Raw genomic sequence first — 17,545 nt, 5'->3', positions numbered from 1 at the left:
GCGCTTTACATAAATATTATCTTTCATTTCATAGTTACCACATATTATTTCTTTTAAAGTCTAGGTAAATTAAGATAATTTGCCTAATTACGATATTAGAATTATACATTTTTGGCATCGATACCAAAAACATGTGCACTTTGTTAATTTTTACTTTTATATACCATTCTTAACTAATTCTAAGAGTTCTTTCACTTCGGCACAGCTAAAGTAAGATTAGATTAGTAAATTTAACTTGGTAGGGCATTGTGAGAGCCCGTCTGGGTATGTACCACCCATTCATCAGATATTCTAACGCCAAACAACAGTAGTCAGTATTGTTGTTTTCTGGTTAGAAGGGTGAGTGAGCCAGTGTAACTACAGGCACAAGGGTCATAACATCTTAGTTCCCGAGGTTGGTGGAGCATTGGCGATGTAAGGTATGGTTAATATATCTTACAGCGCCATTGTCTATGAGCAGTGGTGACCACTTACCATCAGGTAGCCCATATGCTCGTCCGTCAATCTATACCTTAAAAAAAAACAATGTTTTGAAATCAAAAATTACAGCATGTGTAAGAATCCATACACATTCACCTATTTCCATCTAAGCCTTTTAACCGATGTAAGTGATTCTAGGTAAGTGTAATCCGTAATCGGACTATACAATGAATGCAGTACAATAAATTTATACAAGGGAGTGAATTAATCTAATTTACTAATTGAAGGTAAGGTAAGTATTGTAGTTGTTGGTTGGTATTTAATATTAATTAACCTTGTAGTTTGATTTATTATTAAATTAAGAAAAACATTGACTACTTATATTGGATTATTTGAGTTATAATGGATTTAAATCTTATTCAGGGTAATGAATAAAATTATAAGCGTCTAATGAAAATTGAATACTAATGCGTAGGTATGTGCTTAGTTTTATCAATAACAAATCACACCCTCCAAATAACTTTTTTAAAGCAACATTTATTTGCAGTGAAATGCAAATATTATTTAAATATTTTAGCAATATTGAATTTAAAGATTTCTTAATATTATTTATAGGTAAACATATTTTAATTGCATCCCGTACTTTTCTATAAATTAATGTGGTTATGAAAAATTGTGGACTTTACAATGAAATCAAAATATATATACTTAATAATATATTCAGTTATTTTTAACCATATCGAAATAAAAATACATTGACTTATATGTATACTACTAGAGGCGCTGTTCAGAATTAGGATTTGGCGCTCTAAGTTACGATCAATTGATTACAACTCATTTAGTCGAATGCGAGTGACCGAGAGGAGCCGACAGTTAATGGAAATTTAATTGTATTCTTAATAAATTCGGACATTTTTTGTTTAATAGGCCATAAAAAGGCATTACTCTTTATATGCGCACTTTGTTTACATGAATTATTTACGGTTAGTAAGTAATTTTATGTAAGCAAAAAATTTCACGAAAATTACTTTCATGACAGACATCTTTAGATTTATTTCGTTTACTCTTTACTAGATTTACATAAAAGGGAGCAGTACAACCGATATGCCGACATAGATTAACGAAAATACTTAAAACAGATATACCAATAGCGATAAAGATAAAAAATTAATTAATTTTAACAGACACTGACGAATTTCATTCTTAATTACTGTAAAAAATATTCTTTCACAGAACAATTAAGTCTTCTATGGGCATAGATTCTCTCAAGTACCTAAGTATTAGATTGATTTTCGTTTTCTTGTAGGTACCTCCATTTTCTTCTAGGTACCAAGGAATGAAATACATCTTTCTTAAAATACATAAATTTTATGAGTCAAATTACTCACAGTATATGAAATTCTTCGATTGGAATAGTTTATTACTCTTATAGTTTGAGTAATAAAACCGAACAATCAAGCGTAAAGTCCGGCGTCGTCATTAAAGTCGGAGATAGGTAGGTATACAAAATGAGATAACCTCAGTTCTATAAATAGAACAAGTTGCTTTGATTACTCTAATATTTTAGAAGCAAGGAGATTCGCGCTATAAATATGACTAATAATTTATTGATGGAACCGTAAATTGTACAGATCGACGAGACGAGACGTAAATTGAAGAGAGCTCTGAGAGACCTGATACAAATTTAATGCTAGGAGAAAGTAAGTACTTACAGTAGACTATCAAACTTTTATCTTAATTTTCCGGATATCATGCATCTGGTTTTGAGTGAATAGTTGGTAAGGGGGATAACAGTCTGTTAGGAAGTAATCATCAGGGTAAAATTGGTGAGATTGTCTACATTTACCTAATAGTTAGGAGTTCCTGGCTAAATTCTGCAAATACTATTAACGTCATGTCATATCAGGTCTAAAGTATCATTCCTTAAACGATTTCAAAATAATATGATGGAAATTAATTCAAAGGAAATTGGCAACAACTGAAAATTAATTAAAAATTTAAGTCTGATCTAAGAAATATGTTAAAAATTATGTGTAATTTATAATTGAATTTGATAATGATAATCAGTTATTATTAAGTTTATAATTCAATATAATATATTTTGAGTCATAATGCATTCTTTTGTTTTTTTTTTATGAAACGTTTATTATTTTCTATATCAACTAAGCTGTCTTTTTAGAAGTGTAGTGAGAAAAGCGAGCTTATATATTTTTTTAAATATTTTCGTCTGACGAGTAATTCAAGGATTATTTAATTGTTTATTGTACTTAAATAATTTCAGTCCTTTCTTTTTATCATTTATATTATGTGTATTTTTTTAAACGGTTTTCTTATATTTCTATAGATGTTAACATTAACTTTATTTTATTATGTTCTAATGTTCTAAATTTATTTACTAGAAATCAGAGTAATTAATTGTCATATACGCTATTGTTTCTAATAATATTTTCTTTTACATAAAGGGCATTACTATTGATTTTTATGATATGATAAAAATCCCACGTAGACAAATACCATTCCGTGAACACAGTTTGGAACTTTCGTCTGGAATCTACAACTTCTAATTCAGATAGATAATAAATATTGAAAGACATTTTACATTGCATATGAATAATATATTTTGAACAAAAATTGATCATTTAAAAAATTTTTATGGGTGGATTTTAGAATGTAGATATAATTTATGATATTGCGGGCTATTCTGAAGGCTTTTTTCAAATTTACAATTTTCTACTATATACATTGTTTTGATGTGTCTCCTAACTAAAGTTTAGTTTTTAATTAAGACAAACTGAATATATATATTTCATATATATATAGTTATAAAATATTAATACTTTGTACAAAACTTATAAAATGTATGTTATTAAAAACCTCCTCGTTTATCACTCTTTTTCTAAGTTAAGAAAGAGAACTGTCTAAGAACAGACAGAGTAAGTAATCGACTTGGTTTTATATTATTTTATTTTATTTGTAATTGAGAACTTTCAATTTGTTCATAAAATATGGCTTTTGGTACGCTTTTTAAACTGATGTTTTCTCGTATTTCGATAAATTATGTGTTATGTCATTGTCATGTTGTGTTTGACGTAACTATACGGCAACATCCGACATAACAAAAATATTGAAATCGCGTGAAAATGCGTCAATAATATTGTTTAAATACGAAATGAAATAATTGCTTGTGATGTCGCAACCGTTGGGGGCGTTTTCAAATGGATGGGCGATAGACACTGCAGCGCCTGTTGACCTCAGCAACTCTGATAAAGACGTAAGTGAGGCCCCCTGCGAACTTGTTTGTTTCGATAAGAGCTTCCCGAGTGACCTTTCGTGTTGTTTGCCTCCAACGGACTTATAATTATTCCTTTATCGGAGTTCCTGCAATGGTTAGTTAAATGGCGTCATATAAATGCAGTCTCTAGCTGGTAAGTAAACATAGCCATGTACGTAATACGTAGGTAATATATTTTTGTAATTGAATGTTAATTTGCGCGTCAAATGGAAACATGTCTTCAGTGTCAGGTAAGAATGTTTTATTTTAAATTTAATATCCCACATTGATTTATTAATATAATTAACTAAAAAGTAATGAGGTGTATTATTATAAAGAAGTCACACATATGAACCTTTTATAAATAAATACTTTTTCAGTTGCTACAATTTAATTGAGTTATGTAAATAGTAATTTATGTGTGAAGAAAACAAATTTGAAGTCACTTTTATACAATTGTTTCGTATGTAGATAATATATATTGCAGTTTAAATATAACATTAATAATGAAAACAAGAAACAGGCGCACAGATAATAAATGCATAATATATTATATTAACTAGATATGTAATTGAATAATTTTGGATAAAACTTAGTGAATTAAAGTAAGAACAGTTAAGGTTACTAAAATGTTGTCTAATGAGCATTCATTACATTATATGAATGTAGTACAATTTTGGAACAAAAAAAGAAACCATAAAATGTAATTGTCTTCAAGAGATAAATCTGTATTTTGTGTCTACATTATTTAATTATCTTTTGACATTTTTCTATATTATCTTATTGAGATATTAACTTTTTATTGACTTTTATAAAAATACAAAATTAATTCCTCTCTGGTTCCAGCAAGGCTATCTTAACATATATTTGCCTGTCTGCAACCTTCATTAAAGATAAAAAATAAAACATATGTACCAGTCAAATACTTCAGAGGCAAAAACTAAAATATGATTTATCAATTATAGAGTACTTTGTATAATAAATATCTAATATGTGCCTTACATACAAAATAGTTCAGTACCTCTTTTCTCTGCTGTCTTGTCAATCATTTGTCTTCACTGTTTTTATTATTGGTTACTATTGATGAGCTTTAGTGTTATTAATTAAAAAATAATGCAAATATGAGTTGAAAAACAAAGTTCTTGACAAAGTATAAAATAATTATATGCCATCTAAATATGTTGTGTGTCATTTTATAACTATTATTATTAGTAAATCGATATAATACATATTGATAATGTCTTGTTTGTTGAATTTTCTTAGATTAACACTGCATATACACATCATTGATAAATAACAAACTACTTAATATAAATCAAATATGAATACTATACCATTTATTTATTTATAGAATAATAATGCTTTGACAATTTAATTATTTCAGTCTTACACTATTTATGAACAGGCTAAATGAACAATTAGAAAAAAATATCTTTAGGATTATCTGTGCAGTTTGTAATTTATTATTACTGAGTAATAATTTTATCGTTAAATAAATTGCATAATGTTAAATTGTGCCTTTAGTCTTTTATCTGGTTTATAAAAATTGTCAGTAAACTCTTCACATTCTCATGTCTCATAAGCTGCCAAAGTGCAAACACTACTTAGAACATTTTATTATGGTTATAGGTTTGTCAGTCGTATTTCACTTGACATTGATAGTTAACTAATACAATAAAACACAACATTCTTTCCTCAAACTATAAGCAATTATTATTTATTAAGTCACACTGACTTAATAAATAAATAGTTTTTGAATTCATTTAGTTATAAGAAGCAATTCAAATTATAGTATGTTTTTTTAAATATTTTATTATTATTTCTCATCTCATCATCTTATGACATGCTGTCGGTGCTCTTTGTTTTATCATATTTATAATTTAAATTATATTATTTTAATTTGCCTACATTTTATTGCCAGGTAGCATCACAATTTTTAAAATACTTTCAATTAATTTATTTAAGTCATTGTCACATTTGGTCATCAGTTTGGCTGTTGTCATGGTTTATTTTTTGCATCTGTGTAAGTAAGTTTTAGTGTTAAAGAAATCAATGTTTGTGTGTGTTTTTTATTGTATTATCTTCATATAATTATTCCGAAAACATCGAACGATTAATATGTCTCTGATAGGCAAGTGTACCTACTTCATTTACCCCCTGGTAAGCACGACACTGATAGCCGCTATCATAGTGTCAGCTTGACCTTAGACCCGCTCACCCACGACAGTTGTCTACAGCCGATAACAGCGCCTATAAATTACTAAAGTTGATTGCGTTGTACTGTTAATTCTCAGTCACTCGTTGTCCAGACGTGTATTCTATACCACGCTGCTCTGTTCCTCGCGTTTTTGTGAAGTTGCTTGCAATATATCCTTATTTTTTATTAATCCTAATGGCTAAATACGTGAATTACAGTGATTTTCTATCTCCTAATTAGTTTTTGTTGTGTTGCGAAAGACATTGGACATTAACTTCACATATTTGAAGATATATTCGTTTAAAATTCAACTTGGCGACAGCATACATGCATCACTATTTGAACGAGCTCCCACAAAAAATGACAATTACTTTGATGTACCGAGTCAACCCTATTTACTATTCAGATTACTCGGATACGATTTAGGCTTGCACCTGAAATTATTTCATCTAAAACATACGCTGTGCCATTGGCTATACAATTTCGAATACTATAAATACGGTGTGTATCCGAAGGACATCACCTGATATTTGGTTCCTGATTGACTAAAAGGCATTAATTTTAAGAAAATGGATATCGTGGCTAATGTAAGTTTTTAAGATCTTTAAACCATTTCGTTAAATGGTTTTAGTCTAGTCTAGTCTTAATTTATGTAAATGTTGCAAAAGTTATTTGTTTTGTTTGTTTTGTTAAAAGTTGTTATGTGTAAAATCAAATCATACCACACCACGCTCGTGTGAGACATAGGTCAGAGGGTATCTCTAAATAACTACAAAGAAAACCATATCATTTAAGTATATATTATTTCGTAAATTATGAAGATCAAAAGTCAATCACTGTATTGTTAAATGTATGCAATATCTATAAAGAATTTTATGGATTACTTATTATGTAAAATAGTTCGATTTCTTGTACAAACTTGTGCAAACAATCATATGGCATTTGAATAATCCGTTGTTTCTTTTTCTACAGTACCACCCTGTCTTCAAAGCGTTCCTTGCTGGTTCGTTTTCGGGAACTTTCAGCACGATTCTCTTTCAACCACTGGACCTGGTAAAGACGAGACTTCAAAACCCGAGTCAGCATGTTGTTGCGGCGACAGTCAAGTGAGTAATACATTTACGATAGCTTTTGAGGGTTTCTAGTGGTGTATTTTCTCAATTGACAACATTAAATATTTATAAACGATCAAATAAAAATGTTTCGAACTAGATAAAGCCGTCGTATTCATATCACTTAGCGCATATTACAAACTTTGAACTCAACTACTTTTAATCAAACAGTTATTTTTAATTGGGACATTATTAACATGAATACAAGATAGTAACATGGCAACACGATATTCAAACGATTTGAGAACTTTCTTAATTGGATTGTTTAATTATCCCCTATTTTGGTGTAATTATAAAAATTATTGACCTAAAAGTATAAATTTTGAGGTTCAATTAACCTTAAAATTTTATAGTGAAAGTATTTAGCGCACAGATAATATAAATTTTAATAAAATTAAACATTTTGCATATTAATAGTTAAGAAAAATGTAATTGTCATACAGTTGTAATGGATAAGTTGCTGGTGAGAGGGTTACGAAGGTGTAATGACGGTCGTACATTTTAAAAGTATTTTAACCTAATCCGCTCGTCATAAGGGTAAAATTTTGCAATTAGATTTTAAAGCAGTTGCACCAAAGAAATCGTTTAGAGATATTATTGTAGGTTTTTAAGGCTTGGTCAAAAAAAATCAAAAAATAAATTAACAATGGATTATTTTCAGCGGCCGAATCCAACCCGGCATGATTACGATATTCGTTAACATCATACGCCAGGAACACATAGCCGGTCTATGGAGAGGCATGGTGCCGTCCATAGCTCGTTGCGTGCCCGGCGTTGGCTTGTATTTCTCATCGTTACACTGGCTCAAGTCTAAAATGGGCAAGAGTAGACAGGACTTGGGAGCGTTGGAGGCGATCACTTTAGGAGTTGTTGCACGGTCAATGAGTGGAATTGCTTTGATACCTATAACTGTTATTAAAACTAGGTAAGTTATGTTCATGTAACTCAGCTTGAGTTACGTGAATATTTTGTGGATATGGTTTATTTCCTCATTTTATTCTAAAAATTGTAATTAATTCTTGGTCTTATTCGTGTACTATTCTATTTGCTTGAAATTAATGTTTAATTGAAATTACTCGATGAAATTGAAGTGTAATTTTTATGCTATTTGTGTGTTTTTTTCCTTGCATTGTTCTGTCTGTTGTATGATAAAATGTTAAAACTTAGTTGGCTTATTTCTTAGAGTTAATTGATTTATTTAATGTAATACTTTACTTATTGCTTTCCTAATAAATATAATAAAATGAGAATTCATTATTGGCATTTTTATTTTGCAGATACGAGTCCGGAGTTTACAAATACAATAGTTTGACTGGTGCCTTAAAAGCTATATATAAAGCTGAAGGTTTCCGTGGTTTGTCTTGCGGATTGGGTCCGACTCTGGCGAGGGACGCGCCGTTCTCGGGACTATATCTCATGTTCTATACACAGACGAAACAAGCTATACCTAAAGGTAAAGCATCAGATATATATTATTTGAGTAAATAGATGATGGAGCATCGTTTTTTTTTAATTTTCTTTTACTTGACGAATGTTTGTTATATTCTGCCAATTTAACGAAAAAGGAATTATAAAATGAAATAAATAAATAATTATTTTACAGAATACCTACAATCTCCAGCTTCAGCTAGTGTGGTACATTTCTCTTGCGGTATAATTGCGGGTATAGCTGCTTCGCTCGCTACTAATCCGGCGGACGTCTTGAAAACTAAAATGCAACTGTATCCGGACAAATTTCCGAACGCATTCAGCGCGGCGATGTATGTTCATCAGGTATGTGTTAGAAGATCTTTTATGTATTGGAAAATAAATCATCACAAGTTTCACTAAGACTACAATTATCATCAACACAGAGCAGTCACACAGAAACATCAAAAAATCAAAGCATAAATTACTATATGAACGCTCGCTGAATACTAAAAATATAACATGTAAGCTAGTACTTTGGTTCAATCGTATTAGTATAACTAAAATTACTTTTATTGAAAATTTGAGACCAATATTAAGAAACGAACACCTTCTTTAACAGTTGTGTAGAGCTTATCTGAAAAGATAAGATCCAGTAGATTAATATAGTAATAATAATAGAAAAGTAATGTCGAACTTAGCCCATTTTTATCCGTAAATTGATGGCATAGTTTTTCTTGAATGGCTGTCAGATAACGATGCATATCCCAAGGCTCCTTGGATCACAGGTCAATTAAAATTAATGGGTTTTTATGTCAATGTTTTTTCAATAGTGAACACGTGAACACGAGTTAACACACCCGTGTTTCAGAAAGCACGTAAAACCCTTAGTCCTTTGTTTTTACAATAGTAATTATAGAGATTCAATTATTTTACCGCTGAGAATCAATTCGCCATTTTTTTATATCTGCGAGAAAATGTAAAGGGAAAATTATATAAGACCATTACTTTGAGGTTTCCCATTTTAAATGAGATTTCTAAAACATCGTGATAATATTATTTATGTTACGAGGACATTCTCGTGCGTGTCGCGAGATTAAAGCTTAAAACATCACGTAAATCTAATTACAGCTACCATGACGGTTTATTGATAATATCTCGACGGGAGTGTGATCCTCCATAATTATTTCGTGTCGTAACGAAGTGCATCGACGGGTCATATTTAAGTTTACTAATGATTTATCTTTCTGAGAATTAGGGTTATCTTTCGTCGCACGCGTTAAATAAATATAATTATTATTAATAATAACGTTTTGTTTGTGTTTATATTGTATATTATTAATTTTAATGCATTACAAAACTAAAATGAAAAGGAAATAATTTGTGTTTGTAAGGGAGAAATATGTTGATGTGTCAAGCATCTTTTCTCTCGTTTTAAAAAAAGGGACGGATATATTAAGCAGAAAGCCGATCCGCGCGCACAATTTGAATTGACCAATGAGCTCGCGCGATTCTAGAGTTGTTCGTCAGAGGTTACCAACTCATTTTCCTAGAGGCTATAATGTTAATGTTGCTTATTACAAAGTTGAGATGTCAATTGTTACACATCGTAATATGCGACTACTGTAAGGATTGTTTTATGTAATTGACTATAGATAATAGAGGCGATATAGTGACTATAAATATACAGGTATCCATTATTATAAATGCGGAAGTTTTGTTTTTAATTTCTGGTTCTAACTGGTAAGGTGCTGCGCAAACCTGCCTAGATTACTTCCACTCAAATGCTGGCTGACAAACCAACAGTATTAGGAATAGTTATATTTTTCCAATTATAAGAAAAAATATAATAATATTCTCATAAAATTAATGTGCAATAGAAGAACTAACTAAGTTTCCATCTGTGGCTCCACCGCATGTTCTTTTCCGTACACCTGACGTGACGTGTATGCAAAATTGCATGATTATGGGTTGAGAAATGGCAAACTTTGGCATTTTTAATATTAGTTAGGCATTACGCCAAGCGAAACATTTATCGTAACGTGACAAATGTTTATAATATATGCTGTAAATATAACATAACGATACTTCAATACATTGGACTAACATTCTAGACTTTTTCGTTACACAACTTTATGATACTGTACATATAGAATCTATAATATCATTAACTTTGTTTATGTAATTGCAAAATCTTATCTAAAACAAAAAATAAACAAAAATATATAATATTATAATTACTTGCTATTACACAATATATAATATAAGACGATTATTTGTGTAGATGTTTTATGATACGATTTGTTTCCTGTTGATATTTTGTAATGATATCGACGTCCTCTTATAAATAAACGTGTCAGTGCGAGTATAAACTGATTGACAGTCATGTACAGTCAGAGTAAGAAAACCTTCGTCAGTTTTCAAATTCATTCCTTTATCAAGTCGCAAACTCTTAGTACATTTTGAAATTAAAGCATTAAACAGAAAACTGCACATAAAATTAAACTAACATAGTATGATAACTAGGTTCAGAATAGTGTACATTGCTTCGCAGTATGTCATACTCAATCGGTAAAGCAGATTATCGCGCATACCGAGCACACGAAAATAGACCTTAAGGTGATGAACCTTTTCTTACCCCGACTGTACAACCATTTATGACCGTCTTAAAAAAGGGAGGATCTACTTATTTTATATATTTTAATCTGTGTGACCTATGTTTTTATAACTCTGTTGCCTTAATTTTTTTCCCTGGGTAATCTATATAAATGTGACCCAAATATAAGTCGGTATATTCATTATTTAGGTTGATTTTTGATTTAATTGAATTTTCTAGACGCTATTTTTATATCCAATCAAAAAGTTATAGGTACCAATGATATTAAATATTTATTTTATTATTTGTTACAGACTTACGGAGTCCGAGGTTACTTCAAAGGTGCAGTTCCGAGAATGTTACGAAGAACTTTAATGGCGGCGATGGCTTGGACAGTGTTCGAAGAAATAACTCGATCTATTGGCTTGAAATAAGTTATTTCGTTTTTAAACTACTCTCTTTGTGTTTCTTGTTCCTTGTTTATGGTATCTGTTATCTACGTTTTGTAGAAATAATTTATAGTTTTCTATAGTATAAGATATTATGTATTGAATTAAATACTACATAGTTGTAAGCGAATAGGTCGAGTTAGGTGTAATGTTCAAATGTTTTATTTAGTATAAAGACAATGTGATATTGTTGATAACGAAATATAATTTTGAATTTTTAAAAAAATCGTTTTATTTTTATGTGTTAAATAAAATTATAATTTATTTATTTACATATTTGCTATATAAAATTTTACTAACGCTTGTGCTTAAATGCCATTATTGCTTATTATGTATAAAAAAATAACGATGACAATCTTCATTGATTTCACTTTTAAATAACTGCAGTGCGATTCTGTAAGTAATCACTTCGTATCTCACTCTTGAAATATTGACAACCGACTTGTGATACGCCATTTTTGTACGTGTATACTATAAATTTTAAAATGATTATAGTCAATGTCGTATATAACATTTTGACGTTTTAAGCTGTTCTGTGTTGAGTTTCGAGTTTTAGGTTACAGAATAGCTCTACAGGTATATTATTTTTTTTATATGGCAATTGTTCGTATGTCATTCAAAATTTGAAATACTTTTCAGCGTTTTCAATGGAATGTCGGTTTCATATAAATTCAAGGCCTTCGTATTTCTGATTTTCTACAAATGTATCTTGAAGTAGAACAGTACCGTCCGTTGTGAATGCGGTGATGTATGTGGCAGTTTTACCTTCGTATTCCGTTGTTTTTAAAGCAACAATCGCTTTGTCTTCCGAACCAGGAATGAACTTGAACGTAGAGAAGCCAAGCTTTGGTTGATGTTTTACTACCTGCAACGTAAATATAGAATTTAAATAAATATACATTTTTATAACTATATTAAATTAACAACAGCTCATTATTAGTCATCGTTGATTTCACATTCGAAATAATAATACAGACCGTTGTTCAACTAAGTGTGTGTGCAAACACAGTCTTTCATAGTCTAATGGGACGGCAATGTAACATCAAATACAAAAAATGACTGACACACACACTGAAAACTATCCAACTCCAGATGCTGTGTTTGAGAATTGAATACGAAAAAAATCAATTCAAACTAGTCAATAGATTTACGAGGCAAAATATTTACTGACTACCTTAATTAGCATAAAAAAATAATAAAATATCGAGTTTGTAGTTATGTGGATATTAGGTAATAAGATATAAAGCATTTCATAATCAATATTGTATAATAATTATATTGAACCGGGATGTAAACTTTTGTGATAACAAATTTCATTGATATTCAAAATTGACGTGTGATAAAAATATAAGGTATGTTTTTAACTTCCGTGTAGCCCGGTCATTATTGATTTTGTTTATGGTTTGTTCAGAAATGGCTTTATTACTGTATTTAGTACAACTGTTGTTTTAGTTAATATAGCTTAATATTTTTACTAGACAAAACAAGATGCTTTTTTTTCTTTTGCCCGATTACTATTTTGTTAAAGCAGCTCGAAGTCTGGATGTTACCAGTGATCACACACCTCGAAAAATATGAAAATCCTTTGATTGGACGCCTATTAAACTCGTTTCGTTTTAGTGGTCGAAGCGCAATACCCGCGGAACTAGAATGGAGAACTTTAAATCGGAAGTCGGCACGGGTTATCGTTAATAAAACGGGCTTGTATTTTTTTCTAGGCAATATTGGGTTACTACTAAAGTTTTAAGAAGGTATGCGTAAAAATATATCGAAGTTGAAATTTAAGGGACACCCTAGTATGCACCCATACTTGTGCAGTGTCATTTGTCTTACGCAGTTGGCTTTGAAAATGGCCACCGTGGTGTGAGACTGTCAGCCGTAAGAATATAATATTCTCCTGACAGATAGTCACAGTGTAATTTTATTTACCTACAATAACCTATAGATTATATTTAATAAAAATATTTGTGACACTTAGGTAACTATATTTCAGTCCCAGATAAAATATAGTCACAGTCACATATCTAATATTAAAAATAATAATGTTTTGTATTAAATATAATCAATTAACAAACCTCTTTAGCTATAACATTATTAAAAAGACTGTCAGCTGAAATCAAATAATTGCAGCCCATGACTTCATCCCTTGTTTCATTATAAGATTCATGACTGCATCTTCTCGGCAAGAAATACCATTTTTCGTTTATACTTGACCATACTCCGGACTCATGTATCATGTAGCCCGGCCATTGAATCCCTATTGAGAGTCGGACGGCCTTAAATTGGTGTACCCAGTTTTGGTGTTGCACCTAAAAATAGAAATTATACAATATATATATATATATTCTTTCATTTGACATTTTTCTTTATTTCAGAAAATTTTAATCAAGTGAGGAATATCTGTTACTTTAAGTTACAACAAAAGAATTAGGGTGCTTGTGTAAGAACAATACAGGCATAAAGTAAAGTTAATTGTACAATAAACCGTAGACTGTACAGTTATTCTAGGACTTATTCGGACTAGACTCTGTTATAAGTTTAACCTGCTTTTTTTGTTGGTAATGTTTCTCCAATATGATATTTAAGATGTTGTATGTATCTCATGTGACATTTGCTCACACTGGAATTCATTCTTTATACTTAAATACAGTAATAAAAAGTGTAGCTGGTAAAACTTTGATAAGCCTACAAAAACAAAGCCTTACTGTATTGGGAATTAAAGTATTTGCTCTAAAAACTTTTATATGTTGTTTCAATCAATAAATATTTGTCTGTCTATATCATTAGAGCTTGTTTTCAGTAGGCAGCATACAGCATACCAAATATATTAAAATAGTTTACCTCTCCATGCATATTTATAGCCTTTACCCACATGGGGTCAAAGCTCTCAAACTCTCCACTTGCAGTTGTCCATTCTTTTCCCATTGACCCGACATATAATATCTGGTCTTTTATCGTTGCCCACTCAGACTTGAATCCTTTCTCATTATGGCCATTACCATCTGACAATACAACCCATGGCACCATTTTATTGTTTATTATTTCAAAAACCTAGTAAATTATAATATAAAAAATGTTTAATAATTTTTTATCTTTCAGTTTGTGTACCAAAAAAAAAAACAAATGATAATTAAATTAAGAATATTTTAATATGAAACTTTTTCTAAGAATCAAATTATAAATTAATACAAAAAATATTATTTACCATGCCAGAGCGATCATCAAAAGTAAGTAATCTGCCGTTATAGACTATTAGCTCAGACAGTTCCATGCCTCGTCCTTTCTGTGCATAAGTTGAAGACAGCATGGCTGTGGGCTGTTTGTCCCAAGTGACGGTAACATATTGCTTTGCAGCATCATAACTTAGAAATCCTCTTTTTAGATAGCTATTAAATGTATGAGGTTTTGTATGGCTTTTAGAATTAGTGTCTAAATCTGCTACAATACCAATTTTATAGGTTATCACATTCCCTGATTGAAATGGCGCGGTTAAAGGATATGTAGTGTTATATGGCCACGAATTTCTAGTCCATTGGTGTACCGAAGAAATTGATTCACTCGTACACCAGTTATAATAGAATAATATTAAAAGAAAAACACCTATAAGTATGATTAGAAACACAAAATGTGGTTGGAGTCTCACTGCATTGCCAACTCTATATGTGGCTGGAGTCCTAAGCGCTTTACGCCAATCGCGAAGACCTTTCATTTTACGATCTTCAAATTCGTAATAGTCATACATAACGTATTGATAGTTACTTAGTTCATATTTTATTGCACTGATTCGTTAACTTCAACTATACTAAAATAATAAGACAAGATTTCATAATCATTTACGTTTGCTTAATTTTAATAGAGGTAATAGATGACTTCGATTAAAAATTAAATATGTGTTGCTCATTTTCGAAAGAAACCTTAAAATTTGATCTTATCAGCAATAACAGCTGAACATTTCATGTACTTGACGTATGACAGCTGACGTAAGACGTTATCATCATTGGCAAGTTGACAACACATGATGACTATATACAGCATTAGACAGATAAATTATTTACATCATAATCCAGAGACTACTATTTTTTATAAAACGGTGAATGGAAAGATCAAATTAAAAATCTGTATCTTGCTAAAAATAGATTACGACAACACTTCATTTTTGTTGGCAATAAAAATTATAATTTATATCCTAATCTGACAAAGTCCTTGAGTAAAAAGTTATATTACACTTATGGAACTATAATAAATAGAATAAATACAAATTTTGATGTCGTTTTTCTCCAACTCGATAAAATCTTCCATTGAAAAAAAGGCTTCCCAAAGATCTCCACAAAAACCGGTCTTGCGTTATTTGCATTCAGTGGCTTTCCGCAACCCCCACCAGATCGTCAGTCTACATTGCAGAGAGTTGCCAAAGTTGCGTTTTCAGAAGAACTTTTCTGCTCCAATGAACATCAGTTCTACTAGCTATCTGCCCATCCACTGCCACTTCACTATTCTTTCGGCTATGTCGGTAAATTTGTTTCGCCTAGGGATTTCGTCATTTTTGATTCGGTCTCGTAGGGAAAGGTCTTTCATATAACTGAAGTAATCATGGTTTGGGTCAGATTTATAGTAATTTAATCATACTGAAAACTTAGTAAAAATAAGGAAGACAAACACTTGCCACCATGTGGCCCATTTGCCCGTCCGCCTAGATATTACATTAGAAATAAAAGTCATCCATCATGCAGGCTCACGACGTTTGATGCTGAAGTGTAATTGTAATTTAGGATCTTTACTTCAATGTATTTGTAATTATTTTCCTCCTGAACCGACTTTGTATTTATTTTTTATTTGTGGTTAGCTGTTGTTGGACCAGATTGGTGGCATTGTTGTCGATACACAGATTTTTCAAACTAATAATTTTAACAATTTTTTTTTAATTTCTCACAATTTTCTTGCTCTTAATTTTGAAAATTTTTCGTTACTCTTATTTTTCAGTATTCCAGCACTTCTTAATGTTTTGTCTTTGTCAGTGAGTGAATAATTAAAAAAACATATCATATTATACATATATATAAAAAAAACAACTGGTCAAACAAACTGTGGCATAATATAACTATAGTTTTAATTGAAGTGACAAACTTATTCCTTAGTAGGAAAAAAAATATAACTGTTATTAAAATTAATATTAATGATTGAATTGAATGAATAAAGAACTGAACAATGAAAAGTAACAAAAATAAATGACGGTTTTCGATCTCAGTTCAGACTTTAACGAATCGTAATCGATCTTTTTACGTCTGTAAAAAGACGGGTCTCCGTCCAATTATAGGCCTATAGCCATCACCTCCTTGTTCTCCAAGGTAATAGAGTCCATTATAAACTGCCAGCTCCTGCGGTACCTAAAGGAGTACCAGCTGATTAGCGACCGCCAGTATGGTTCGCTCAGCCGGTGATCTTCTAGTTTACCTAACTCATAAATGAGCGGAAGCAGTTGAGAGCAAGGGGGAGGCATTAGCAGCCAGTCTGGACATAGCGAAGGCCTTCGATCGCGTGTGGCACAAAGCGCTTCTTTCGAAGCTTCCTTCCTATGGGCTTCCCGGGAAATTATGCAATTGGATTACCAGTATTTGGCAGATCGGAGCATCAAAGTCGTTGTCTTAAAATTCGTCAATGCTGGTGTTTCACAAGGCTGCGTTCTATCACCCACTCTGTTTCTTCTGCATATTAATGACTTGTTGCAAATCAGTAACATTCACTGCTATGTAGACGATAGCACCGTAGACACCTCATACACCGGCCGTGCTAATATTTCTCGGGAAAACGTCGAAGAAAACTGGAACAAACTTGTGTCTGAAATTAAGTCTGCGTTAAACAAAGTCTCGAACTGAGGCCGACTAAACCTAGTCCATTTCAACACCAAAAAGACGCAAGTTTGCGCGTTAACTTCCAAAAAAGCACCATTTGTCGTATCTCCTCGGTTTGAGAACATTCCGCTAGCCGCCACAGCTAGTATCGGAATACTTGGAGTCGATATTTCAAGCCTCGTTCAGTTCCGCGGTCAATTGCAAGGCAAAGCCAAATTGGCATCAAAAAAGCTTGGTGTGCTCA

At 31.3% G+C, this 17,545-nt stretch overlaps 2 protein-coding genes across 5 annotated transcripts in view; one reads left to right on the top strand and one right to left on the bottom strand.

Annotated features, from left to right (window-relative positions):
* The first annotated feature begins 3,492 nt into the window (after positions 1-3,492).
* The window catches only part of LOC113394189 (mitochondrial glycine transporter-like), a 132,727-nt gene continuing 118,674 nt past the window's right edge, over positions 3,493-17,545 (top strand). Inside the window, exons 1-6 of one of the 4 annotated variants that reach the window (XM_064215789.1) lie at positions 3,493-3,691; positions 6,861-6,994; positions 7,662-7,925; positions 8,278-8,453; positions 8,604-8,773; positions 11,318-11,444. In XM_064215789.1, coding sequence (XP_064071859.1) covers positions 3,608-3,691; positions 6,861-6,994; positions 7,662-7,925; positions 8,278-8,453; positions 8,604-8,773; positions 11,318-11,437 — 948 coding nt within the window. In that variant the 5' untranslated portion in view covers positions 3,493-3,607 and the 3' untranslated portion in view covers positions 11,438-11,444. Of the gene's footprint in view, positions 3,692-3,862; positions 3,943-5,970; positions 6,476-6,860; positions 6,995-7,661; positions 7,926-8,277; positions 8,454-8,603; positions 8,774-11,317; positions 11,635-17,545 lie in introns of those variants that run through there. The other 3 variants (XM_026631406.2, XM_026631407.2, XM_026631408.2) reach the window with 3 other exon arrangements.
* On the bottom strand, positions 12,019-15,428 carry LOC113394188 (apyrase). Its single transcript, XM_026631405.2, has 4 exons — positions 14,658-15,428; positions 14,294-14,503; positions 13,528-13,761; positions 12,019-12,317 (listed from the first exon to the last, which is right to left on the bottom strand). Exons 1-4 carry the CDS (start codon positions 15,192-15,194, stop codon positions 12,114-12,116), a joined length of 1,185 nt encoding a protein of 394 aa, XP_026487190.2. The 5' UTR covers positions 15,195-15,428; the 3' UTR covers positions 12,019-12,113.

This window comes from Vanessa tameamea, chromosome 9 (assembly GCF_037043105.1).
Source record: "Vanessa tameamea isolate UH-Manoa-2023 chromosome 9, ilVanTame1 primary haplotype, whole genome shotgun sequence".
NCBI classification, from domain to species: Eukaryota; Metazoa; Arthropoda; class Insecta; order Lepidoptera; family Nymphalidae; genus Vanessa; species Vanessa tameamea.
The sequence above is the reverse complement of the archived record's forward strand: the minus strand, read 5'-3'. Positions and strand labels throughout refer to the sequence as shown.